General features: G+C 42.0%; 1 protein-coding gene across 1 annotated transcript; it reads right to left on the bottom strand.

Annotated features, from left to right (window-relative positions):
* Positions 1-1566: 1566 nt before the first annotated feature.
* znf281.S (zinc finger protein 281 S homeolog) lies at positions 1567-24940 on the bottom strand. The gene is made up of 6 exons (XM_018238043.2): positions 24297-24940; positions 11857-11985; positions 10236-10359; positions 8674-8757; positions 8160-8278; positions 1567-6995 (listed from the first exon to the last, which is right to left on the bottom strand). The coding sequence occupies exons 1-6, from the start codon at positions 24609-24611 to the stop codon at positions 5388-5390; spliced, it is 2379 nt and encodes a 792-aa protein (XP_018093532.1). The 5' UTR covers positions 24612-24940; the 3' UTR covers positions 1567-5387.
* Between the last annotated feature and the right edge of the window lie 1458 nt (positions 24941-26398).

Below are 26398 nucleotides of genomic sequence, written 5' to 3'. Positions count from 1 at the left end.
ATTCTCACTTTACGAAATTCCCAATTCCTTATCAGGCCCATATGACGTACAGTAGAGCTAGAATACTTGTACAACTAGTTGGGGTTGCCTAATCAGCAAAACATAACCAGGGATGGACCACTTTAGGTGCAAGCATGAATAATCCCAAAACTTGGCATACACAGTCACATCCACTGATTTAGACAATTTGCCAAATGAGGTGACCTTTGCCGATCTGCTAACCAACAGTGTGCCAAATGAGCATGATCTTGATCTTTTGGCCACCAGATTGACAATCAGATCACAACTGGGACCAGTAAACCTGTTGGAAGAGGACTGCATGAAGCACATGATGTGGCCCTCTTCCAACAGGATAGATATTTTCAGCCCGATTGGTTGGAAAGGCCACTTGGATGTACAAGTACTCGGGGCAATAAGCTGCAGAAACATTCTGCTGATTTTATCTGGCTAGCTTTGGGCATAACAAAAGCTTTAGGGTTGAACAATTCTGCAGTTAGCACAAAACAACATTTATGCATTACAAATCCACATTGAGGTACAGATTAGTGATGCGTGGGTGGAGAAAAACCCGACCTGCACCTGACTATCCCATGCCCGCATCCGGCTTCTACTCTCCATTTAAAGACCCGCGCAGATGACATCACAAAGGGGGCAGGCGCACGTCTATAAAACAGGAAGACGGCAGTGTAAGGATGCGGGATTGAAGAGCAGGAGGAAGAGCTCAACCTGAACCCCCAATGGTGTGCCGAGAAGATCCCATGGGTATCGGTTCAGCCCACACATCACTAGTACAGATCTGTCCCACCCCCACATTAGTATCGAAGCATACGACAGCTTGGGGCAACAGGGTTGGTGCAAAAAAATGCCTCTGTGCACAAGCCTGTATGCATCTTGCAATGCGACATACATGTAATAAACATTGCTGTCTTTTTCCTGAAATCTAACACATACGGACTTTGGGCGACACAGGTTTTATATCTATATATTTATACACATATACATATGTGGGTGTATACATATATATATATTATAGAACCACATATATATATATATATACATGCACAAGTAAAAATATATACATATGTATATAGCTGATGGCAATTCACTGCAGACAGTTGCTCATTTTGATACTTTTTTTTTTTTTTTTAAACATTGCATTGCTGTAGTGTATAAATAAACCATTAAAAATACATACAGGACATTATGAAAATAACACAGGAAAAAAAACAAAAACGATAATGGTTAAAAAAGAAAAAGGCAATAATACTTCCAAGATTATCTTCAGTCCGTTTCCAAAGGAATAAGAGTCCTCAAAAGTCTCATGGTGAAACACAACCCAAAACCAGATTGTTCTTCCAAGAAAAAATGAAATCCAGAGATTAATTATTCAACGTCTGCGATAAAAATATGAGGTTGAATCGGTGCCACGTCGTCAACAGAACCTCAACACAAGTCTTTCAATGTGGATCTTGACAGGACCAACAAGCTGCTTCATTTTCTTTCTTGATCTTTAAGCAGATGCATAACTTTATTTATCCAGCAGCAAAAAAAAAAGGAAACTAGAAACGAATTTCCGTACGTTTATTAAAAAAAAATGGCTTTAAACAGTCACAGAGATGTAGGTTACAAGTTTTCAATCTCTCTACCAAAGAGGGGGGAACACAGTGAATAATGAAATATAAATCGTGCATATTGTTTCTTGCGCGGCGCAAAGGAAAGCAGAATTTCTAAAGTGATTTATTGCACTGCTAATTCATTTACAAACAGGAACATATATATTTCTATAGATATTTATAGATTTTCTTTAATACTGATTTCAACGCATTTACCAGTTCTATAAAAAAAAAAAAAAAAAGGGCTTTAATAGAGAATATACCGGAGCTGAGAAAGAGATACTTATATCTAGGCAAGACATACGAAGAATAAAAATCGATCCAGCTTGTTAATGGGGAGCGATGAAAGATATAACGGATATTGCGTATTTGAAAACATGGATAGAGTTAGAATAATATAAGTCACCTGTACGGGTTAGGATAACATTAAGGGGAAATGTTTACTATTTATCAGGGCTATTGCCTCCAATTACAAAATCGGGAATCAGTATAATCGTTAGCAAGAGGCAACAAAGGGAACAAAATTGGATCAAAATGACATGCATTTATACCCGAAATGGGGTAATAATAAAAGGCAGAATGTTCATCCAGGTCTAGTAAAGCATTGATGACCGGCACATGCTACTTGTTGTTTTACCGGACCAGCAGTAAACTTTGCACCTTTTATTACATTACACCAGACGTCGGAGGAACAGGTCCGGAACATATTTACCCATCTCTAATCCTAGAGGTTTTTCATATTGCCCCGGTTGTCTAGAACTACTTAACGATTTACGGTGACTGTAAAGGCGGCCATACACGGGCAGATTAAAGCTGCCGATATCGGTCTTTTAGACGGATTCGGCAGTTTATCTATCTATGTGTGGGGGCTCCCGACGGTTCCTCCCGATCGATATCAGGCCAAAAATCGGCCAGATATCGGTCAAGTTTGATTTTTTTTCTATGATCCAGGACGGTATCGGCTAGTTGATGCGGTCCTGCGACCCCTCAACGCCCATTCGTAGCATTGTGATTCAACCGATATCGCCGAGCCGTTAGTGGGCAAATTGGGTTAAGATCCGCACATTTGGCGACCTTGAGCGAAACTTATAGTGTACGGCCACCTTAAAGGAGAATTCACAATACATTTCCGGTCTCAAATTACTTTTCGTGACTTTCGGCCCATGCACAGTTGTTTGGGACCCGAAATGTACTCCAACTTACTACATGTACAGAAAATGCCGTCAATACACGACCGGAGAAGAAGATGGCTGCCATGAACAGAGGCCAGATTTTGCACGGAGGGGTGAGTAAAAAATTAGGGGCATGTTTTTTGTTTTTTAATTACGGGTCAAATTCTCCTTTAAGACTTTTATTGTGTGGTCATATGCCGTCTTTGATCTGCCTTTCAGTCTGCAAACCATGACTTTCATTTCCACTCCATATTAAACGTCTAGCGTGGTACAAAGTTTACAATTAAAATAGATATGGAGCATCATCAATAAATCCAGACTATCGGCATTACATTGAACAGGTGCTCATTTTTGATACTAAGGGCCCTTTAAAGTAATTTTAAATATTGTAATCTAGTAAAATAACAGAGATTAAGGTTATATTTTTTACAAACTTGCCTTACCCCGTCCTTACCAACAATCAAGCAATAGAATTCTTGTATGTCAGTAAATCCCAGCCTGTGCGGCTGGCCCTGAGCAGTGGATAGGGGGAGACCAGCCTGAAGGCCATGTAGGGTGATATTTAGGGAGAATGCTTTTAAAGCAATTTTAGATCCTGCTGGAAGTACTACCTTTACTTAGGGTGAATTTGTTAAGAGATCTAGAGACAGACGGCCACACACTCAACAATTACGATCTTTCCTGGAAAAGATTTGTTCGAAAAGACACGTGTAGAGCTGGAATCATCAGCTATACAGGTAGAAACAATAAAATTCTATTGATTCAGCACTAAAAATGGCCTATTCATACGGATAATATTGTATGAAATGATTTTGGTGGAAGACAAGCAGACTGATATCTGCAGAAGACTTGGATATCGGCCGGCTAGAACATTTTTTATCAGTGCCTTTGAAGGGACCCGAACATTGCCCGTTGTTATTGCTGAAGGATCAGATCCAGGTAGAGGTACAGGTAGAATTCTATTGTTTCTATCTGTACATTGGACGATTCAGCTCTACACTTGTATATTGAAACAAATGATCTTTCTTGGACAATCTTCTCCAGGAAAGACCGTAATTGTGACGTCTACGATCACCTTTACACAGCAGCCGATGACTGGTGACCTCAAAAGGCGCTCAATCAAAATTTTACCTCGGGCCTATCAACGAGCCAACCGATATCCAAGCCTTCTGCCGATAACGGTCGGCTCATCTGCCACCATACATGCACCGAACATCGTACGAAAATTTGTTTCGTAAGATAATATCGGTCCGTATGGCCACCACGGGTTGGACCTTGAAAACGGGACTTAAAAACGTTTCTGAAAACCACTGACGTATTACAATATTTAGTTCAGCGCCATTCGATATCGAAGCGTAAGGAATAGAAATTTGAACATTAGGTTTACAGGAATCTAAACCCAATACATTACTAACCCATTGCAGGTAGAAGTTCATTATATTTCCGACTACACAGATTTCTGAACTAAAGGAAAAAAACCTGTAAATATAGTTTGGTCCTAGAAGTCCCTGAACCATAAGGAGTTTGTGTTCAGTATTATAAATATATGGAACGAATGTTCAGTATTATAAATATATGCAACGAAAAGTAACCTTTGTGCCTAACAAGACTTCCATTTTACCTTCTGCTTTATCTTCACGTTGAACATAGAGAGAATATTTTGGGCTCGACCAACAACCTTTCCTAAACTACATGGCAAATGCTGTCCCATCTTTATTACGATATGTGGGGGAGCAAGATGCAAGAATCTGTGTTAAAACAGGTTTTGGGTCAAGTTTAAGCCAAATGAATGTCTACGAAAGAAAAATAGTATTGTCTTCTAAGGATATAGTCAATATCTCTGATTTTGCACTTTGCTATAAAATTCTAGACACTTCTATAAAAACAACCGTAACACAAAGGTTTCTTTTTATTATATTGAAACGATATTGCGACATACATATGTTCCTGAATGCTGCATGAACAGTAAAAATGAGGTATATCAAAAGGAAACAACTGTACATACATAATTTGACCAAAAAAAAAAAAGTTCAAATCTTGAGTAAATTAATTCTGTTAATTTAAAGCTATTGCAGAGAAACAAACATAGAGCTAATGGAATAGACTACGGACGTGACCTACTTTGAACATGGGACGTCAATGTGACCGCATGGGAAAAAGAACCGGTTACACCTTAAATGAACGTCACGTTTTTATAATTCTGCGACCTCAGCTTTAATATTTGTACCTGAGCCCACAAATTTGAAACCCAGGTTTTAATTTTTTTAAAGACCATGGGCATTTATATCCTTGTCCCCCCCCTCAATATCTCAATTAATTGCAAAACATTTATCTCCCAAATTAAATGTTTTGGCTACCCCTGGCCCTCCCTCCCTCCCCCTTTTTCTAACTAATTTTGATTAAAAATTAGATACAGGCTGAACTATCACAACACTTTATATATAAACAAAAATTTTGCATTGACAGGGCATAGGTTACATAATTCTTATTACGATTGTGTAGAAACATTCTAATGGCAGTGTTATCAAAATAAAAAAAGACACCATGTTTTTTTTTGTTTGTTTTTTTAAAAGACCTCTGGAGCCAAGTAATACGCTCAGCCTCACCTGAAACTCTGACTACTTGGAGTCTTGACTCTTGCACTACCTGTGTCATTAACATCAGATAGTAAATTTGTGTACCCTGAGAATTCTGGAGTTGAAGTCCTCAACCTGTGATCCACTCCCCCATCAGTGGTAGTGTTAAATGAAATTGGCACCCTGTTACCAGATTTGAATTGAGAACCAAATGCTTGTGCAAAGTTCTCTATCTGGCAGGTAGCTCTCTGTCGGACATCTTTCTGTTGCTCTAGCGTACTTGCCAACTCCTGAGGTTGAAGGTGATAGCCTGAAGTAGACTCTAGGTTCTTCTGCTGATCTTTCTGCCCATTCAATTCCTGAGATGAAATCTGATAGGTGGCAGACGCGTCTAAAGTTTTGTGTGGGTCAATTTGGTCAACCAGCTCCTGGGAAGGAGTCAGCTGTTGATGCGTTGCCTCCAAGGATAAGGAGAACCCTGTTTGGGGACCCACCACCATTCCAAAATGTGACTTTGGTAAGGTGGTTGGCAATACTGACTGACTGAATCCACAATCGAGAGGAGATGTAGTGTATATTTGCTTATCAGAAAACAAATTATGGTTTGCGAGAGATGAAGACAGGCTGACAAACTGTAAACCGGGGCCAAGCGGAAAAGTAGCGGTATGGCTTGTTCTTTCCAAAGCTTGCTGAAGGTATTTCGAGTACTCTTGAAACACGTTGGCCTTGTCGTTTTGGGACGACTGAGAATCTGAACAGATGTTTTCCTCCTGTACCAAATCACTGCTGTCGCCTGCCGTGTGTAGATCGACATGGTGCTCAGAAATGCTAAAATTAACATCGGGCTGGCCGACCGACTTGTGCGCGTAATGATCCAAAATACTCTGAAGTACCTCGTCGGGAATGACAGACTTGTCTTGGCAGTTCTTTATCTCAACATTCAGCGACTGTGAGTCTATAAGAGTCAATGGGTTGTCTCCATCCATAACACTGGAAACTGCAGACTGAATAACGGACTGCTGAGACACCATGTGGCCTACATTCACTGCATAGGCACCGTTAACACTAGCAGCCTGCAAATACCGTCTCTTTTTTAGGAACTGCATTGCATCGTCGTAATTGCTACTATGACCTTTGTTACCTGAACTTTGCAGAAGGTTCATAGTGTCTACACCGGCATTTTCCACCATGTCCAAGGGGCTATTACTCTTGTCTGAATGTTTGTGAATAACCATATCGGATGACTGAGCCTCCAAATGGAGGTCGTTTTTCTCGTGTTTCCCCCTTACCTTCTTGAAAACTAGTTTTGGCACCTTGACATTTAATTCATCCATGCCAGATCCGCTGCTGGAAGACACTAGAGGAACATCCACTGCATAATTTTGGATATTAAGTCCAGGTGTCAAATGGGCCTCGTTAAGTTTGATGTTTGGCTTCTGGTCCTTGTGTGCCGAGCCATTTCTGGACTTGCCTTTCTTTCGCCCAGAAAAATTCGAATTTCCCTGAGATAAGTCAAAATTACCCGACAAATTATCCAGACTTGGGTTTGATGACCCAGCTTCCATGGATCCTTTATTGATGGTTTCAACACATGTTCTCTTGTGCTTCAGCAACCTATCCGTTCTTGAGAAGTACTGGAATACAGATTGGCAAACAAAGGTATTAAAATAGACCCATTAGAAAAATAAAAGACAATAAATAAAGTTGTCTTACACATACTACACAGAGTTATATGTTTTCAGGCTGCTTTGTAGAATACCATTCTGCTTTTTTTATCCTTTTATAAATAATGTTTAATTTAAGGAAACAGGCAAACTGCGGTGAAATCTAGTTTCATTTGCCCCTATATATCATCCGACATATAGGGATGCCCACTCATGTAGTCAGTTGCCCACAGAGTAAATCCAAATGTCAGAGAGCCAACTGCCAGCACTCTTAAAGGGATACTGTCATGGGAAAAAAAATTTTTTCAAAATTAATCAGTTAATAGTGCTGCTCCAGCAAAATTCAGCACTGGAATCCATTTCTCAAAAGAGCAAACAGATTGTTTTATATTCAATTTTGAAATCTGACATGGGGCTAGACATTTTGTCAATTTCCCAGCTGCCCCAAGTCATGTGACTTGTGCTCTGATAAACTTCAATCACTCTTTACTGCTGTACTGCAAGTCAGAGTGATATCACCCCCTCCCTTTCCCCCCCAGCAGCCAAACAAAAGAACAATGGGAAGGTAACCAGATAGCAGCTCCCTAACACAAGATAACAGCTGCCTGGTAGATCTAAGAACAACACTCAATAGTAAAATCCAGGTCCCACTGAGACACATTCAGTTACATTGAGAAGGAAAAACAGCAGCATGCCAGAAAGCAATTCTCTCCTAAAGTGCAGGCACAAGTCACATGACCAGGGGCAGCTGGGAAATTGACAATATGTCTAGCCCCATGTCAGATTTCAAAATTAAATATAAAAAAATCTGTTTGCTCTTTTGAGAAATGGATTTCAGTGCAGAATTCTGCTGGAGCAGCACTATTAACTGATGTGTTTTGAATGACAGGATCCCTTTAAAGGGTCAACCTGAAGATTTCAATGGAAAATTCACACTAGACTAGGTAATTTGGCGAATGGGATGGCAGGAGGTTGTCAAAACAGCTACTTAAAGGGCTTAAAGTCATGGAACAGTGGTTAGGTATTATACATCATTACATATTTTGAAAATTTAAATACACAAGCTGGTCTTGTTAGTCATTGACAGGACAAGTAATCATTAAAAACACATTTCCACAATTACTATTGCCTTACCTGCTGGCATGTATCGCATTTGTATGGCTTTTCCCCACTGTGAGTCCTCTTGTGCCTTTCCATGTGGTATTTCTGTATAAACTTCATGTTACACTGATCACAATTAAAAGGCTTTTCTCCTGTGTAAACAAAATTTAGAACATGTATGTGGTTCCACAAATAGTAGGGCAATGCTCATAGATCCTGTACGAACATATACACTACACATTATCTCAAATACCGTGTTTTAAAAAAAGGCAAAACATAAAATTTCACATATCTGTCGGACATAGCTCAAAAGATTCCTTTGGATCAAAATCAACTTTTAGTTTAGTCAGGAAACCCAGCGATATTACGCTAATGTCTCATGTGTAATATTTACCCTATACACTATGGCATAAGCAACATTACAGCTGCCATGCAGTAACAGAATATTCAAATCGGACAAATAGACTGTTCGTATTCTATAGATTAACTTTAAAATATTTTGACATTACAAAAAAAATTAAATAAATAAAAAGACGCTTATACATACCACTGTGAATTTTTTCATGCCGCTGTAGCAAATACTTCTGAATAAAACTCATATTGCACTGACTGCACTGAAAAGGTCTTTCACCTGAGAAGACAATGAAGGGGGGAGCAAAGGCTTAATAGGAATTCTCATTCTAACATATAAATTGCTAACGTGTATTAAAGCACCGCAGTTTCAGATGGGAGAATGTGTACAGGAAGAGTATACAGAGACAAACGTTTATATTTGGGGAGATTAGTCACCCGGCGACTAATCTCCCCGAACTGCCTCCCTCTGGCTAGAATGTAAATCGCTGGCAGGATCGGTGCTCTTCATTTTGCGAAGTTGCCTCACGAGGATCTTCGGACAACAATGTACTCCAGCTGGCGGGAGGCAGTTCAGGGAGATTATTCGCCCCGAAGAAGAGATTTGTCATCAGGTGACTAATCGCCCCGAACTGCCTCCCGCCAGATAGAATGTAAATTGCCGGCGGGATGACACTCAGAGCTGTGTTTCCAAATTCGCCTGAAGTTTCCAACTTCAGAAAATGAAGCGATCAGAGTGCCATCCCACCGGCGATTACATTGTACCCAGCAGGAAGGCAGTTCGGGGAGATTAGTTGCCCCAAAGAAGAGGAGATTTGTCTGAATCTGATTGTGTGTCTCTGTCCTAAAGGGAACATAGTCATTTTTTGAATTGAGCTCATACCACTGGATTTATGTAAATATTGTGACTACACACTATCTGAATGGCCAAAAATATATCTGCACTGGACTTTTATTGGTTGAGTGATTCAACCATTCCCTCACCATGTTTCAAGTCAAACTGATTTTGAGACTAAAACACCCTCTGCTTTCCCTGCTGGTCGGTACACATCCAGGACTGCCATCAGAAATCACAGGGCCCCATACGACAACATTTCCTGGGCCCCCTTGGCTGCGCCCACCGCAAGCCCCACCTACAGATCCACCCCCCACCACACAGTAAAAAAAACAAAAACAATATTGGTGGCTAGGGTTCCCACATGTCAATAAAAAATAAAAAGATATTGGTGGTCAGGGCCCCCCATAAAAAAAAAAAAAAAAAAATTGTGGCCAGGGCCACCCCAAATTAAAAAAATTTGTGGCCAGGCCCCAACCCACATTATAAGAAAATTGGTGGCCAGGGCCCCTTAAACGTTCATGCCTTCCCGAAGTCAGCAGCTCTCAGAAAGATGGGGCTAATCAAGCAAGTGTGGCATGGCCAGGGCCCCCTTTACCCTCGGGCCCCCTACAACTCTCCCCCCCTGATGGCTGCCCTGTACACATCTTACCAAAGTGATTTTAAGTCTCAAAGTGAAGCCAAGTCCCACAAAATAAGGAAGAGAATGAGTGACCAACAGCCTAAATATTAATGACAGACTAATGGTTTCCTTTCAATCTGAGCAACAACAATGCATATACTAAAAATGAACTAACTAACATATATAATATATATTATTTTTTTGCTTCTCTTTTCAACTATGTTCAATTGACTGGGATAATATCAAAAAGGGAACAAAAAGAAGGACTAAAAAATTTTTTATTTTGCTTTCGTTGTTCTACCTGTATGGATGAGGACGTGTCTCCGCAGATGATAGGAACTCCTGAAAGCAGCACTGCAGTGTTCACAGATATGAGGTTTCTGATTTGGAGATAAACTAGCAGCATCACCATCACCACCTACAGACTGGAGAAATAAATAAGACAGTGTTTAGTAGAAATAAGGATTGTGCAGAATGGCTCCCAGGATCTAGATCAAGACTTTACTGCATCGTTACCATAAAATGTTCACAGTAGAAGATCCATCATTAGAATAATAACCTTTTAGAACCTGTCACAGTCCCTAAGTTGGAGAACTCTTTATAACTGAATGCATTTGTATCAGAATGTCAAAAAAGCGTGTTTTCTCACTTATCAAAAATATATGATTTATCTATAAATAGGCTTTCTTTCTTGTAGTGTGTGGGCGATTAATGACATGAATGGAAAGGGGGGCGCGATTCTTTACCTGTTCTAAAATGATACATTTAGTTGATCCATTTGTTATTTGTCCCTAGAGCAGAATCCCTGAGTTTCATTAAGGCAGAGAAACGCTCAGATTTGGGGAGATTAGTCTCCTCTTCTTTGGGGGTGACTAATCTCATCAAACTGCCTTCCCGCCGGCTAGAATGTAAATCGCCGGTGGGATGGCACTTGGGAGTGATTCGTTTTCCGAAGTTTCCTCGTGAGGCAACTTCGGAAAATGAAGGGCTCAGAGTGCCATCCCACCGGCGATTTATATACAATATATTGTAGAGTATATACAATAGTTTCTACTATTTCACAGATACTACTGAGAAATGTATCAACTAAATGAAGCAAATTGTAACAGTTCAGATGTTACTGGATCAATGAGCTGCCTGATGAGTCAATTGGAAAAACTCTGTTTATGCTGAACAATCTGAAAACAACTGAAAAAGAAAAGTTTGGAAGCTGTAAGCCCCTTTAAAGGGATCCTGTCATCGGAAAACATGTTTTTTTCAAAACGCATCAGTTAATAGTGCTACTCCAGCAGAATTCTGCACTGAAATCCATTTCTCAAAAGAGCAAACAGATTTTTTTTATATTCAATTTTGAAATTTGACATGGGGCTAGACATATTGTCAGTTTCCCAGCTGCCCCTGGTCATGTGACTTGTGCCTGCACTTTAGGAGGGAAATGCTTTCTGGCAGGCTGCTGTTTTTCCTTCTCAATGTAACTGAATGTGTCTCAGTGGGACCTGGATTTTACTATTGAGTGTTGTTCTTAGATCTACCAGGCAGCTGTTATCTTGTGTTAGGGAGCTGTTATCTGGTTACCTTCCCATTGTTCTGTTTGGCTGCTGGAGTGGAAAAGGGAGAGGGTGATATCACTCCAACTTGCAGTACAGCAGTAAAGAGTGATTGAAGTGTATCAGAGCACAAGTCATATGACCAGGGGCAGCTGGGAAACTGACAAGATGTCTAGCCCCATGTCAGATTTCAAAATTGAATATAAAAAAATCTGTTTGCTCTTTTGAGAAATGGATTTCAGTGCAGAATTCTGCTGGAGCAGCACTATTAACCGATTCATTTTGGAAAAAAAATTATTTTCCCATGACAGTATCCCTTTAAGGAAAAAGGAATAAGCAAATGTGTAAGTTCACAAAGTACAACATGGCTCTTACTCTAGAGGAGTCACTCCGCCTGCGTTTGGATTTTGCTTCCTGAGCTTCAGAGTTTAGCCGCCTCGTCTTCTTGTTGTTGGGAGGACTCTGCCCTGGGTCAAAGCCGTTTTTCTCTGTCCTTATTAACAGCTGTGAGGAGACATTGGGAATATAAGGGTTAACATACGGATGCCAATCTAAAAAAAAAAGGGCTGAAATGATTAAAATGAACTTTAAGTTTGCTAAATAACTGAAGCAATTAATTCTACCAACAAGTATGTGGCTGTGCTGATGAACAGCCACTCATGATGAGAAGCATCCATTCAGCCGCCAGCCAGATACCAGACAGGGTTCACTGCTGTACGGACACTTTAATTTAATCGAGAGACTATGGACAGAACAATGTCCGTCACTGCTTGGAAATGGCTGGCACACGCAAACCGGAGAACAATTTCTATGAAATACCATTGCAAAAAGTGACAGTTGTGCCTTGACAGCTGCCGTGTTCAGCCAGACAACAACTGTGGTCCTCGTACTGTTAGAGATAGTGGTGTGCGGGTTGAGAAATTCTCGACCCGCACCCCCTTTTTTTTTGTGCCGCAAAAGGGGCGGGGACATGTAGCGCAATGGCCAGAAGACGAAGAAATGTAAGTTTCCACCGGAGGACTTTTGTTAAGGGTATTACAAATTACTGGCAACTACATTACCGGTAAACATGCAACACCGGCCCCGGCAGGTGTTTTACCGGCTAGGCCGGTAAAATACCAGCCTGGTGGCAACCCTAATTACTAGTAAGAGCCATAGTCCTTAGTGCACTACATCAAATTTTATACACAAAAGAAGACCATCAGAGCAGCCTCTTTCTTTCTCCTGACAACTTCCTTGACTACTTGCTGGTCAGACTGGTGGGAAACTGACCAGCAGGTGGCGCTGTTGTAACAAAATTCATGCATATTAACAGTACATGTATCCCTTAATATCTTGGAATTAATTTAGAAAAAATAATGAATGTACATTGCAAAAGTGCTGAGAATAGCCCCCTCATCAATATTACATTCACTTATTTTAAAGGTTTACTTATCCTCTAGGGTCTGGCCACACGGGCAATTTCGGGGAGAAGTCGCCAGGCGACAAATCTCCTCTTCTTCGTGGCGACTAATCACCCCGATCTGCCTTCCGCTGCCTTTCACCAGCTAAAATGAAAATCGCCTGGGGGCGGGCACTCTGAGCGCTTCGTTTTCCAAAGTCGCCCATAATTGCCTCACGAGGAAACTTCAAGCGACTTGGGAAAGCAAAGTGCCTGCCCCCAGGGGAAGGCTGATGGGAGATTAGTTGCCGAGAAGAAAAGGAGATTTGTCGCCTGGCGACTAATCTCCCCGTGTGGCCAGAACCTTAAAGTCAATAAGATAGAGGGAATCTACCGCATAAACAAATATGGTAAGAATGGCATTGAGGGGAGTTAGTTAATGTTTCAGTGCGACAATGCAAATGGTCCTTTGGCTTCTCAACAGATTTACTGTATATACTCGAGTATAAGCCATCCCGAGTATAAGCCGAGGTACCTAATTTTACCTCCAAAAACTGGGAAAGCTTATTGACTCGAGTATAAGCCTAGGGTGAGAAATGCAGCAGCTTCTGGTAAGTTTCAATCAAAAAATTGAGGGTTTCTGCTCCCATTGGAGGTGCCGGCGTCTCGTTTTTGGATGCCGGCGACCATTCTTGGAGACTATTCTTAGGCGCCGGCGACCGTTTTTGCGCTTGACCTGAGTATAAGCCGAGGTAGAGTTTTTCAGCAAATTTTGGTGGCTGAAAAACTCGGCTTATACTCGAGTATATACGGTAAGTAAAGTTCCGCATGGTATGAACAGCGGGGACAGAGAATTCACCAGCTTATGTTCCATTAAAGTACAGGTATGGGACTGGTTATCCAGAATGCTTGGGACCTTTTCCTGGATAAGGAATCTTTCCATTATTTGGATCTTCATACCTTCACCCTACTTTAAAAATCATTTAAAGATTACATAAACATTAAATAATCCAAACAGGAACCCGCAAGTGGCCCGAGGACATACTGCGGAAGTCGGCCCGTCTGACCCATGGGCTTCGGGCCGGGGAGTAGGTGTGTGGACGCGACCAGGGAGGTCTGCCGCTGCCACAATAGGCTTTACACGGAGCGAGTCTGGGTCGGCCGTGTTTTTACCTGGTGTCCAGTCCAACCCTGATAGCACCCAGGCTGCGTTTATAGAATATGGTGCAAACCCTGGCAATTACACTGCCTTTATCTTATTATTTGTTCATTCAGATTTCTACTACAGTTATACAAAACGTATAAAAAAAACCCAACATATGCACTACTCCCAGCTGGACGGCTTCCGGTTGAAGCAGGCGCATTTCACATTGGCCTGTAAAACACATGCCTTACATACCTCTCTACACTGAAAAGAGACTGTCCATGCATATATTAATCCATGGGGACAGATGGAACAATAATTGTTATGCAAATAAGGAGGCACGTGGGATACTACTGAACAGAGACAAAACACTCGGCTTGAATCCTGCAGACCACCCACATCTGCAGGCCAAAAAAAAAATACATCTCCAGCAGCTAAAACAAGTTCCTAGGAGGGAATGAACCGTTACATAATGGCATTTAGAGCAATGCCTCTGAATTATATAAATGTTTTTAGATCAGAAAATCAAAATTCCGAGCTTAAGAATGAAAAGCAAAACAAAGTCAAACAAAATGAACCTTCAATTGTTACGACTATTTTTCCATGCCTACGATTTTAACGAGACACAAGGCAATCCAGACGTTGAAGAACCTCAATTTACACCAGGGGTCCCCAACCTTTTTGTACCCGTGAGCCACATTATGGGCTTTGATTGGCTATTTGGTAGCCCCTATGAGGATTTGCAGCCTACAGGAGACTGCTTTGAGGCCACCGAGGGCAACATCCAAGGGGTTGAAGAGGAACATGTTATTCATGAGCTACTGGTTGGGGATCACCGACTTACAGAATCATATATCATCATATATTATAGCAGCTGTGGGGAAGAATGTTTACAGCAATAGTTCTGCAACATCCAGAACAGCAGTGTTACTTTCACCTTGCCACAGACAAAGATGGAGTCGGAGCTAGAGTCCTGCAGCGGGTCGAGTACCCGCGGATTATCAGCAAAAACATGCGGCATCCTGTGGGTAGAAGTTCCGGCTGCGGGTCGCGCCGCGAGTCTTCTCAATAGCGTTTTTACTGCTTTTTTTCTGATCATGTCTACTTCCGATGATGTCACTTCCGGTTTACAAGATCACTTCCTGTTTTGTACTGCTCCCCCCGATTACGCCTACTTCCGGTTTACAATGACAGCACTTCCTTATTCTTGATGGTCAGCGGGACACAGGTCCGGGTTGCGGATAAGGTACTTGCGGGTCACAAAAAAAATAGACCAGCACAGGACTCCAGTCGGAGCACATGATTGCGTGCCTTCCCTGTTGATTCAGGGCCCCCATTCATCAACAAACAGCCATGCCATAGGAAATTGTGGTCTTCCAATATGAACAGGTACAATGGAATAAGCCTTTCATACAAAACACACAATGCAGTCAGACACACAGAGGGGGTCGCTTCTAAGCAATCTATTCCGAAGCTTAATTAGCATTTTTCTTACCCTTCTTTAGCTATATCAAGGCTCAGCTCTTTGGCATCCTACAAACTCATCCTAAAGATGCTGAAAGTATGTCCCTAAAATGCCACCGACGCTTAGGTTGTATTCAGTATGGTTCTTTAGAGACAGATGACAGTTAATTCTAACCACATTATATCCAAACGAGCCAATGGACTGCAGCATTCAAACTAGAGGCTTCAAGCAATCCGCAGTGACAGCTGGGGGTTATTTTTTTTTTTTTCTGTTCCATCCCAAAAATAAATCTGTCTGCTCTACAGACATTCCACAACCCGAGTGACTAGATCAATAAGAAAGGGCTGGCAATTGCTCCTAAAATGCTACCGAGTAACATTTCAAAGGCTATGGGCTGGTCTAGATATCTGGGCGCAATTTGTATACGTCGGCCTGATGTAGAATTAGATTGGGCTCACAAAGCCATCAACATCTCCCCATTGTGAAGAAGTGTGGTTGTTATCCCATTTGAAAATGATAAGAAAAATTTACTTTCACCCTTGTGCTTAATCAGTTCCAAAAGTATCAGAATTAGCATTTTCTAAAGGGCGGTGGGCGTGCGCCCCCCTGCAATCAAGCCTGGGATAATGGGGTGTAGCAGTTCCCTGAAATCGGTGCTAATACTTGAGTCTTGGGCACCACAGGTACAGGTGACTGGGCCTTCACTGCTTCTAGGGGGCAGCAAACAGTGTGTAATCTTAATCCGCACACTTCACTGACAAAGAGCCAGAGGGTCCAGATTTGGCTCCCCAAACCCCACCAGGTAGCCATACACAGGCCGATAAAAGCTGCTGACAGAGCGAGTCAGCAGCTTATTGGCCCTTGTGTGGGGCCCTCCGACGGGCTTCCCCGACCGATATCTGGCCAAAAGTCCGCTAGATGCCGATCAGGCAGGGCTAAAAACCCCGTTGCATCTGTTCGCTGATGTGGCCCCGCAATCCGACCACTCGTACTACCTGCATTATATCGCCCACCTCAACGTGGGCATATCGGGGAGAGATCCGCTTGTTTGGCGATCTCTACTTATAAGGCCGCCTTTAGTTTTTCAGATGCTCTGCTTGCTATAGATGAAGAGTTCAGTTCCCCTTTAAGATATCCGGCTTTGCAGACACTTGAGTATTTAGGGAGTTAAAAATAGAAAGCAGGAAAAAGTTCAAATTAAGCAAAAACCATTATAGAACAACAGACTCCTGATTTAGAGCCGAATAAAGAATCTTCAAAAGTATATCAAAGTGGTTGTTCACCATCCAACACTTTTTTTTTTTTGCAGTTCAGTTGGTTTCAGACAGAGAAAGAGTTTTTTCCAATTACTTTCTATTTTCTACGTGACCCTTGCAAGTCTAATTGTTTTACCTTTCTAAAGCAGCTCGGGGGGGGGGGGTACATTTAGTTGATACATTTCCGTGTCCCTGCAGAGAATCCCTGATTTTCATTAGGCAGTTGTCAGAATTGATACAATAGTTGTGAATACTCCAGAGATGCTGCTGTGGAGAAATGTACCGACGGAACGTTATCGACGGAACGTAGCGACGGAACGTAGCGACAGAACATAGCAAATTGCAACGTTCCATTTGCTCTTTCAGTTCAACCCCCCTCCATGGGGTCCAGTATTTGATAATGGCTCCAACGCCTATAACAAGGTTGAAGATATAGCAAGAGAGTTCCAAGAATACCACAGACATTTGTTCAGCCCAAATCTCACTATAATTGACCTTTAAGCTGGACTCAATTATGTAGGAGAGCAAACTAGGAATTATCCTCAAACCTGACCCTAATTGGCTCTTTGTCTGAGCCCCTCCAGCCACAATCTCAAGCACAGACATGAAGGATTTTAAATCGGTCTTTCATATTACAGGTATAGAATCTGTTATCCAGAAAGCTCAGAATTACGGAAAGGCCATCTTCTATAGATTCCATTGTAATCAAATTTTCAAAAATGATTTCCTTTTTCTGTGTAATAATAAAACAGTCGCTTGTACTTGATCCCAACAAAGATATAATTAATCCTTATTGGAAGCAAAACCAGCCTATTGGGGTTATTTCATGTTTATATGATTTTCTAGAAGACTTAAGCTGGTCACAGACACGAAGAAAGTCGTACGAAGCAAAGGTTCGAAGTCGTACGATTTCTGGAGAAGGTGTGGAGTGGCAATCAGTCATTTACTCGATCGGACAGGTTAACAATGATATCTTTGCATGTATTGCCTGTCTGATGATATGAATGGGTGACTGTCACTATTTGTTGGAAATAATGTTTGTACGTTTGCTGTCCAGCCCAGAACATTGTCCGATTTGTTCTTTTACTACTTTATTTAATCTGAGTGGTTAGTGGCAGGTCAGAATACTGCAAAGGCAGATCGTTTGTTGAATACGAGGCTAAACTCTTCTATGGCCAGCTTTATGCGGAAAACCACAGGTCCTGAACATTCTGTATAACAGGTCCCATACCTGCATAACTATATGGCATGCCAATGATAAAATACACACATATGAAAAAAAACGAAGGTATAACGTTAAACAATTTAAGGAGCAACTGATAAACAGAGAGGCAAATTGCCAGACTACACTTCCTGGCATTTGAGGAGTAAAATTAGCAATCTTGAAGTGAAACCAGAAAAAAAAAAAAAAAAAAGTATTTTCTTTTCTATAATGAAGTCAAAAGTAGCCTTTAGAGCAGGGACCCCAACCAGTAGCTCGTGAGCAACATGTTGCTCTCCAACCACTTGGATGTTGCTCCCAGTGGCCTCAAAGCAGGTGCTTATTTTTGAATTCCAGGCTTGGAGGCAAGTTTTGGCTGCATTACAACCAGGTGTACTGCCAAACAGAGCCTCAATGTAGGTTGACAATGCACATAGGGGCTACTAAATGGCCAATCACAGCCTGTATTTGGCACTCCAAGAACATTCATGCTAGTGTTGCTCCCCATCTCCTTTTACTTCTGAATGTTGCTCACGGGTTCTAAAGGTTGGGGATCCCTGCTTTAGAGACATTTGGCATCTTATCTGCCCGTGTGTGGAGGCTTCAGACGGGTTTCCACGATCGATATCAGGCAAAAAAAAAAAAAAAAAATCAGCCCGATATCGATAGGCAGGTTTGATTTTTCCTGCGATCAAGGAGCGCATTGTCTAGTTGATACGGTCCAAGATCCGTCGGCACCCATTCCCTAGGGCCGAACGTTCGGATTAACCAGATACCATCATGCCGTGGGTGGACAAAACTCTATGAACAACACATGCAATGTCCCATGGCGCAGCTTCTTGTCCTTTCTTTGCTCACACCTCTATACAAACATCAGCTCCTCTCCCAGGTATCACATACACGGGGTGGAAAGTAGAGGAGCGGCTGGTGCACATCTCCCAACGGAGAAAACGCCATTTGCGCTAAAGTGTAAATATTACCTCGATCACCAGCATCTAACACAGTTTAATGTAACGTAATTATTGGAAAAAACGTTATTGGCAACTGAAATAATGCTTGATAACAGGTATACTTGGGCGCTATGTTTTCTCCACTCGTGGCAAAAAGGCAGCCAAAAAGACTCCACTTTTGGTGATGGTGTACGATCGACAAAAAGCATCTGACGAATCGGACGTAGTCCCATGGTTTAAAAAATAACGAGACTGATGTGTAAACTACGTGAAGCGTTTTCCATTTGATACAAAACGCCTGTCGGATAAGAATGCAGCAAGTATCATCATCCAAGATGGCGTAGGAAAGACTTTTTCTCCTTAAAATACACTGACTGTCGAATGTAAACCTATGAACAAAAGACTACATCCGATTTTACATTCTAGCTATGGGAGAAAAAATTTTGTAGCATCCTACGAAATGTTCTGTTGATGAATGGCATGAGCCGATAAAATCTGACCAAAATCGCCTGTGGGGTTTTACCCCAACACCCGTATTTTGTAGAAAATGCTTTACTGGGAAGTTCCAGCAGGTGCAAGATATTATTGAGTTGGCACTTGCATTCTCGTCTGGGCAATAACATGGTCTACAGATCAACATCACTGACCAACACTAACTGGACAATTGCTCTCTAATCAGAACTTGGGGAATACATTTTTTAAAGTACAGCATAACCATGTCAGCATTATAATTACTGTATGATTGAATCCATTTTAAACAAAAAAAACAAAACAAAATAGAAAGACGTACGTACATATCTCGTTACGAGAGGGAATGTCGTGGAAGGACAAGAAAGGTCTCGTTCATGGAGTGTCTTTGTGCAGACAAAACAAATAATGCATCATTCTGTCGGCAGCTGGACCAGTAATCGAATGATTTTGGATGCTTAAAGGTGGCCATATATGTTAAGATTATTAAAGGACCTTTTCGTTATCGTCACCCAAGCTTATATCGAAACGATCGTTATAATGTACCATTTGTCCATGAACTAAAAAGACCATTTCAAAAGAAATCGTCTAGTTGAAGCCAGAACTGTGGGTAGTTGCCTGCTTGGCCCTGAAAATAATGGATACATTTCACAGTGACCAATGAAAATTTTCTAACCTGCCCAACTGATTCTCTGACCGATCGTTCGGTGACCACTAACCTCACAATAATTTGATGGATTTGTCGGATTTCACCAACATTGGTCTTTAAAGATAGAATAATCTTAATGTCTATGTGATCTTTTGGCAGGGCTTCGGACATCTCTTAAACAGGTTTATGGTTTACAGACTGCAATTTAAAAATAAAATATATACAGGTATGGCACCTGTTATCCAGAATGCGCGGGATCAAAGGTTTTCCCGGATAACAGATCTCTCTGCAGTTTGGATGTTTATACCTTAAGTCTACTAGAAAATAAACCCAATTGGCTGGTTTTGCTTAAGGATTAATCATATCTTAGTTGGCATAAAGTTCAAGCTACTGTTATTATTAAAAACAAAAGTTTTTAAAAATGTTGATTGTTTGGAGTCTATGAGAGATGGCCTTTTCGTAAATCTTTCAGTGTAGAAATGACCTGGTTAATCGATGACATTACCACTTTTTCATTGAAATAAACCCAGTGATGCTTCCATCTAAAACCCTACAGGCCCTCCATGTTTATAGGTGTATACGGATACCCAGAAGATAAATCGCATTCAACGAGGACTTGTAATGCCCAAACTAGAAGCTGCACTTCCGTTGCGTCTTTCCATCTGCTCTAGACTGAAGAAATGAACACGGGCATTCTTGTTCCAATTTGAGCATCATTTACATCGTTAGAGAGACACGGGCTGAACATCCAACGCTACACAACTGGGTAAAGATATACAAATGGTAGCCTAGCCGGCATTTGCTCTGTAGAACATGCAGCGGTAAAGACAAAAGATGGGCCAAAGAGGTCTTCTCCGCAAACCTTTCCCTACATCTGCAGTCACTGCCAATCTTGCCTGAGCAATGTGCCAGTATTTTGTCAGGCTACTACTTTTAGCCTGTGTAATGGAACGTTCTGTGGAGTTATATCTATATTTATACACGCATCGACTGCAAATAATGAAGCATGTGCAAGATACAGTTGACATGTCCTGTTCTCACGTGTGTAGCAGTAACGCTGCTGTCGGACACAAGCAGGCTGACAGTTTCCATAACCTACGCTGCATCTCCCAGGTTGCCGTTTGGGGTTGCTTTGGCGTCTGCAATTTTTAGTTTAATCGGTGGTGCCAAGTTTTTGCCAGTGCCTTGGGAAATAATTGGGAATGACCCAATGTTGTGCCAATGTTATGAGACCCACTAATTGAGCCTTGGCATAGATTCAGGCTCAGTATTTGCATTTATATTTGACACCCCCCAATTATTGTTTTAGATTGTTAGCACTATGAAGCAAGGTCGTTTTATCACTTGGATCAATATTTGCATGTGATCTGTAGGGATGCACTGAACCTTCTTTTTGGGATTTGGTCGAAACCTTCATAAAAGATTCGGCTGAATACCAAACCGAATCTTTGCACATGCAAATTAGGGACAGAAAGGGAAAAGTGGGGAAAAAATTTCCTTTTTCTGTGACTAATAGTTATGTGATTTCCCTTCCCTAATTTGCATATGTAAATTAGAATTCGAATTCAGCTCAGCCAGGCACGAGGATTCAGCCGAATACTGCTGAAATAAAATGGAATCCCGAACCGAATCCTAGATTTGGTGCATCCCTAGTAATCTGTATAGTTGATGTATCTGCCAATACAGGTATGTTCAGGCCTGGACTTTTCCATAATTTGGATCTTCATACCTTAAATCTACTAGAAAATCATGCAAACATTAAATAAACCCAATAGGCTGGCTTTGCCTCCAATAAGAATTCATTTATATTTCAGTTGGGATCAAGTACAAGCTACTGTTATATTATTACAGGTATGGGATCGGTTATCCGGAAACTCGTTATCCAGAAGGCTCCAAATTACTGACTGGCCATCTCCCATGGACTCCATTTTATTCAAATAATCAACATTTGTTTTAAATGATTTCCTTTTTCTCTGCAATAATAAAACAGTAGCTTGTTCTTGATCCCAACTAAGATATAATGAATCCTTATTGGAACCAAAACCAGCCTATTGGCTTTATTTAATGGTTACATGAATCTCTATCGACTTAAGCTATATAGACCATTATCCAGAAAACCCCAGATCTCAGGCATTCTGGATAACAGGTCCCATACATGTACAGATCATTTTTATTGGATTATAATGGAGTCTATGGGAAGCAGACTTTCTGTAATTCTGAGTTTTCTGGTTTTCCAGAGATCGGATCCCATAGCTGTATTGTACAGCCCTGGAGAATATGTTAGCACTTTATAACTAAGTGTTAATCACACACACAATTTGAACATATTCCATTAAATTTGTATACTCATACACGTTGTCTCCCTGCCGTGTGTGACTTGATATATTAAGGTTATGTGTGGGTATGTATAATATCCAGTTATGAACTAACTACATGTATCATCAGCGTCTTGCTCTAAATGTGTGGCTGAGTGGGTATATATAGCTTACAAATGTATACCCTGTAGTTTTTTTTGTTTTTTTTAAACCACTGTATTTTGGGAGGAACATCATGCACAAAATACAGGCCGAGCTTTTTAACAAGCACCAGAGGTCTGGTCACTCACTAAGAGAAGGATGAGCTCTATGAAGAGCTGGGCCTAAATGTTCAGGCACTGAAGCTCCTAAAATGCAATGACTTTGCCACTGGCAGGACACTGGGTACTTGGGATAGAACCTCTAAATAAATAAAGAGAGAGAGGGGCCTGGCACTGGAATGATTGAGATATAGAGAGATATAGGGATTAATTTGTAACATTATATGAAAATAAATCACTTATTAACTTCAATTACAGTGTGTGCTGATCCTTCATTTGCTATTTACCACATCTTTGATCGTGCGCCACTGGCTTAGCATTGTTTATATAGGGAAGCCTGGCACTGGAATGATTGATATATATAAAAATACAGGGAAGCCTGGCAGAAGTAGAATATATATATTTGATACTTGTGCCAGGCTGAGAGAGATATGGAAGCCTGGCACTGGAATGAGATATATATATGGAATATATATGGAAGCCTGACACAAGTATAATGTATATATAGAGAGAGAGAGATAGATCGAGAGAGAGATACAGGGAAGCCTGGCACTGGAATTTCATATAAAAGGTATGGGACCTGTTATCCAGAATGCTCGGGACCTGGGGTTTTCCGGATAACAGATCTTTCAATCATTTGGGTCTTCATGCCTTAAATCTACTAGAAATTAATTTAAACATGAAATAAAGCCAATAGACTGGTTTTGCCTCCAATAAGGATTAATTATATCTTAGTTGGGATCAAGTACAAGCGAGAGAGAGAGAGAGACAGACATACATACATACAGGGAAGTCTGGCACTGGAATGATTGATAAAGATAAATAGATACAGGGAAGAATGACAAGTATAATATAGAGAGAGATAAATATATATAATGGCAGGGGTATAATATATAGAGAGAGGAATGGCAGGGGTATAATATATAGAGAAGAATGGCAGGGGTATAATATATAGAGGGAAGAATGGCAGGGGTATAATATATAGAGGGAAGAATGGCAGGGGTATAATATATAGAGAGAGGAATGGCAGGGGTATAATATATAGAGAGAGGAATGGCAGGGGTATAATATATAGAGAGAGGAATGGCAGGGGTATAATATAGAGAGGGAAGAATGGCAGGGGTATAATATATAGAGAGAGGAATGGCAGGGGTATAATATATAGAGAGGGGTATAATATATAGAGAAGAATGGCAGGGGTATAATATATAGAGGGAAGAATGGCAGGGGTATAATATATAGAGAGAGGAATGGCAGGGGTATAATATATAGAGAGAGGAATGGCAGGGGTATAATATATAGAGAGAGGAATGGCAGGGGTATAATATAGAGAGGGAAGAATGGCAGGGGTATAATATATAGAGAGAGGTATAATATATAGAGAAGAATGGCAGGGGTATAATATATAGAGAGAAGAATGGCAGGGGTATAATATATAGAGAGAGGTATAATATATAGAGAGGGAATGGGTATAATATATAGAGAGAGGGGTATAATATAGATAGAGGGGTATGATATATAGAGAGAGGAATTGCAGGGGTATAATATATATGCAGGGGTATAATATATATAGAGGGGTATAATATATATATATATATATATATATATATATATATAGAGAGAGAGGGTATGTGCAGCAATAATAATAAGTCGCAGGCAGAGGAACAGGGATTTGCCTTTGTGCTGGGGACAGCGCAGGGGCTGCTGGGAGTTGTAGGCTTCTCACCTCTCTGTTCAGTCCGAGCTCTGGGATCAAGCCCGGGCCTCCCACCGTCACTTCCACGATCTCAGCCGGTCTGTCCCCGTAGTACCGGTACTGCTCGTGCTCCCCGAACTTCTCCTGTTTGATCCCGGCCAGGCCCTGCAGGAAGTCGCTGTGATGAGGCGGAGAGCCCGGTTCCTTCTTCAGGATCATGTCCCCGGGGCCCGGCAGCTGCGCAGGAGTCGGAGGCGGGAGAAGGTCAGAGCCGAGGCGGGTGAAGGAGGTGACGGGAGGGAGATGACTGAACATGATCATACTGGGAGGGAACGTGGGCTCCATGACTCTCTGTGGGAGAGAAACAAGGACAGACGCACCGAGCAGGCCGAGGCCGTTACAATATCCCGGGAAATAAGCCGCAGCCCATCCTCACACTCTCCCCTCGCCTTCTCCGACCCACAACGTCTCGCGGCCTCGGGGCGACACCGTCATGGAACACCGGCCTATGGCACAAACACGACGCCCGAACGCTCCACAATAGAAGCGGTTCAAGATTCCAACTGCGCAGGCGCCGAGGGCTGTGGAAACCAGCGGCGCATGCGCCCGCGTTGCAGCGCGACTAGCCGCGCTTGCGCAGAAGCGGCAGTGCCCTTGGCGCGCACGCGCGTTGCGTTCCAAACGGTGGCTTTAAAAATGCATGTTTGAGTACGCAGAACGCGCGTGCGCCTTGAGCCGTGTCTTGCCATTTGCTCAAAAGGCAGCGGTTCGCGGCTCCTGAGGCGCATGCGCACACCCAGGAGGACGTCTGCCTTCAATACAAAGAGCTGTTTACATAATAGGCATTGGCCCTCGTGAGAGGACTTTTGTCTGATAAAAAATGACTCACTCATGAAATAAACTTACCAATTAATTCATTGAAAGCCAACCAACCAGCTTCAACCTCTCCCTAAAATAATCATTGATGCCATTTGGTTTCTCCTTAGGTTCTTGTCAGCCATTACAGGTCTCAAGTGGAATAAAGGCAACTGTGGGCCCTGCAAAAAGATTATAGGGGCCCCAGTCATCTCAATAAATATGTGGCGACCCTCAAGCAGGTGACAGTGAAGAAAATAAGGCGGCTTTAGGCCTACCTCAGATTGTGCGCTTTGCCAGACAGGCCTCCATTTGTGTCAAGGCCGCAAAGGCCCGGTCCTAGGATTTCAATATTGGAGGACATTGGGGGTTGTTCTGGGTTTTGGGAAACCAGGTGTGACACAGCCTTCCAGGGTTGGACCGGACCCACTCCCTGCACTTCTTCTTCTTCCTGCTGTTCCTCCCTTCTCGGGACCTGGGGTTTTCCCGGATAAGAAGACTTTCCAAAATTTGGATCTTCATACCTTAAGTCTACTAAAAAAACAATTCAACAATAAATTTGCCTCCAATAAGGATTAATTATATCTTAGCCGGGATCAGGTACAAGCGACTGCTTTATTATTACACAGAAAAAAATGTAATCTTTTTTTAAAGCGTTGACTTATTTGATTAAAATGGAGCGTGTAAGAGATTTCGTCTGATTCCTGTGTGTGATTTCTTGCCTGATCCTGACTCTGATATTTGGTACCTGCCTGACCTTTTTGCCTGCCTCTGACTACGTCTTGGATTTCGATTTTGTACTACGTTGCTCTCACGGTACTGACCTCAGCCTGTCCTCGACTACACACTGCTTGTTCCCTATTCCACTGTTCCTAAGCTCTGGTTCCCTTGCCTGCTCAGAACTCCTTCCTCTAGTCCTCTCACAAATAAGACCTGGTGGCATCCAAGTAGCAGAGGGCTCCTCCCGAAGCGAAAGGCGGATGTGAAAGGCAGAAAGTTGAGCCGAGACCGGGGCCCCAGGCGTCTCAATACATATGTGGCAACTCTCAAGCGGCTTAAGGCCTACCTCATATTGTGCGCTTTGCCAGACAGACCTCCATTTGTGTCAAGGCAGCAAAGGCCCGGTCCTAGGATTACAATATTGGAGGACATTGGGGGTTATTCTGGGTTTTGGGAAACCGGGCGTGACACTGCCTTCCAGGGTCGGACTGGACCCACTGCCTGCACTTCTTCTTCCTGCTGCGACCTCCCTTCTTCGGTCCAGTCCCAACAAAAAC

The sequence above is a fragment of the Xenopus laevis genome, chromosome 9_10S (genome assembly GCF_017654675.1).
Source record: "Xenopus laevis strain J_2021 chromosome 9_10S, Xenopus_laevis_v10.1, whole genome shotgun sequence".
NCBI lineage: Eukaryota > Metazoa > Chordata > Amphibia > Anura > Pipidae > Xenopus > Xenopus laevis.
This window is presented reverse-complemented; position numbering and strand designations above follow the sequence as displayed.

Excerpts from the sequence above, each read along its gene's own strand:
- znf281.S (XM_018238043.2), bottom strand. The coding sequence starts at position 24,611 with ATGGAGCCCACGTTCCCTCCCAGTATGATCATGTTCAGTCATCTCCCT. Across the intron at positions 11,986-24,296 it reads AGCTCGGACTGAACAGAGAG|CTGTTAATAAGGACAGAGAA; the intron begins GTGAGAAGCCTA and ends GTCTCCTCACAG. Across the intron at positions 10,360-11,856 it reads GGCGGAGTGACTCCTCTAGA|TCTGTAGGTGGTGATGGTGA; the intron begins GTAAGAGCCATG and ends TTATTTCTCCAG.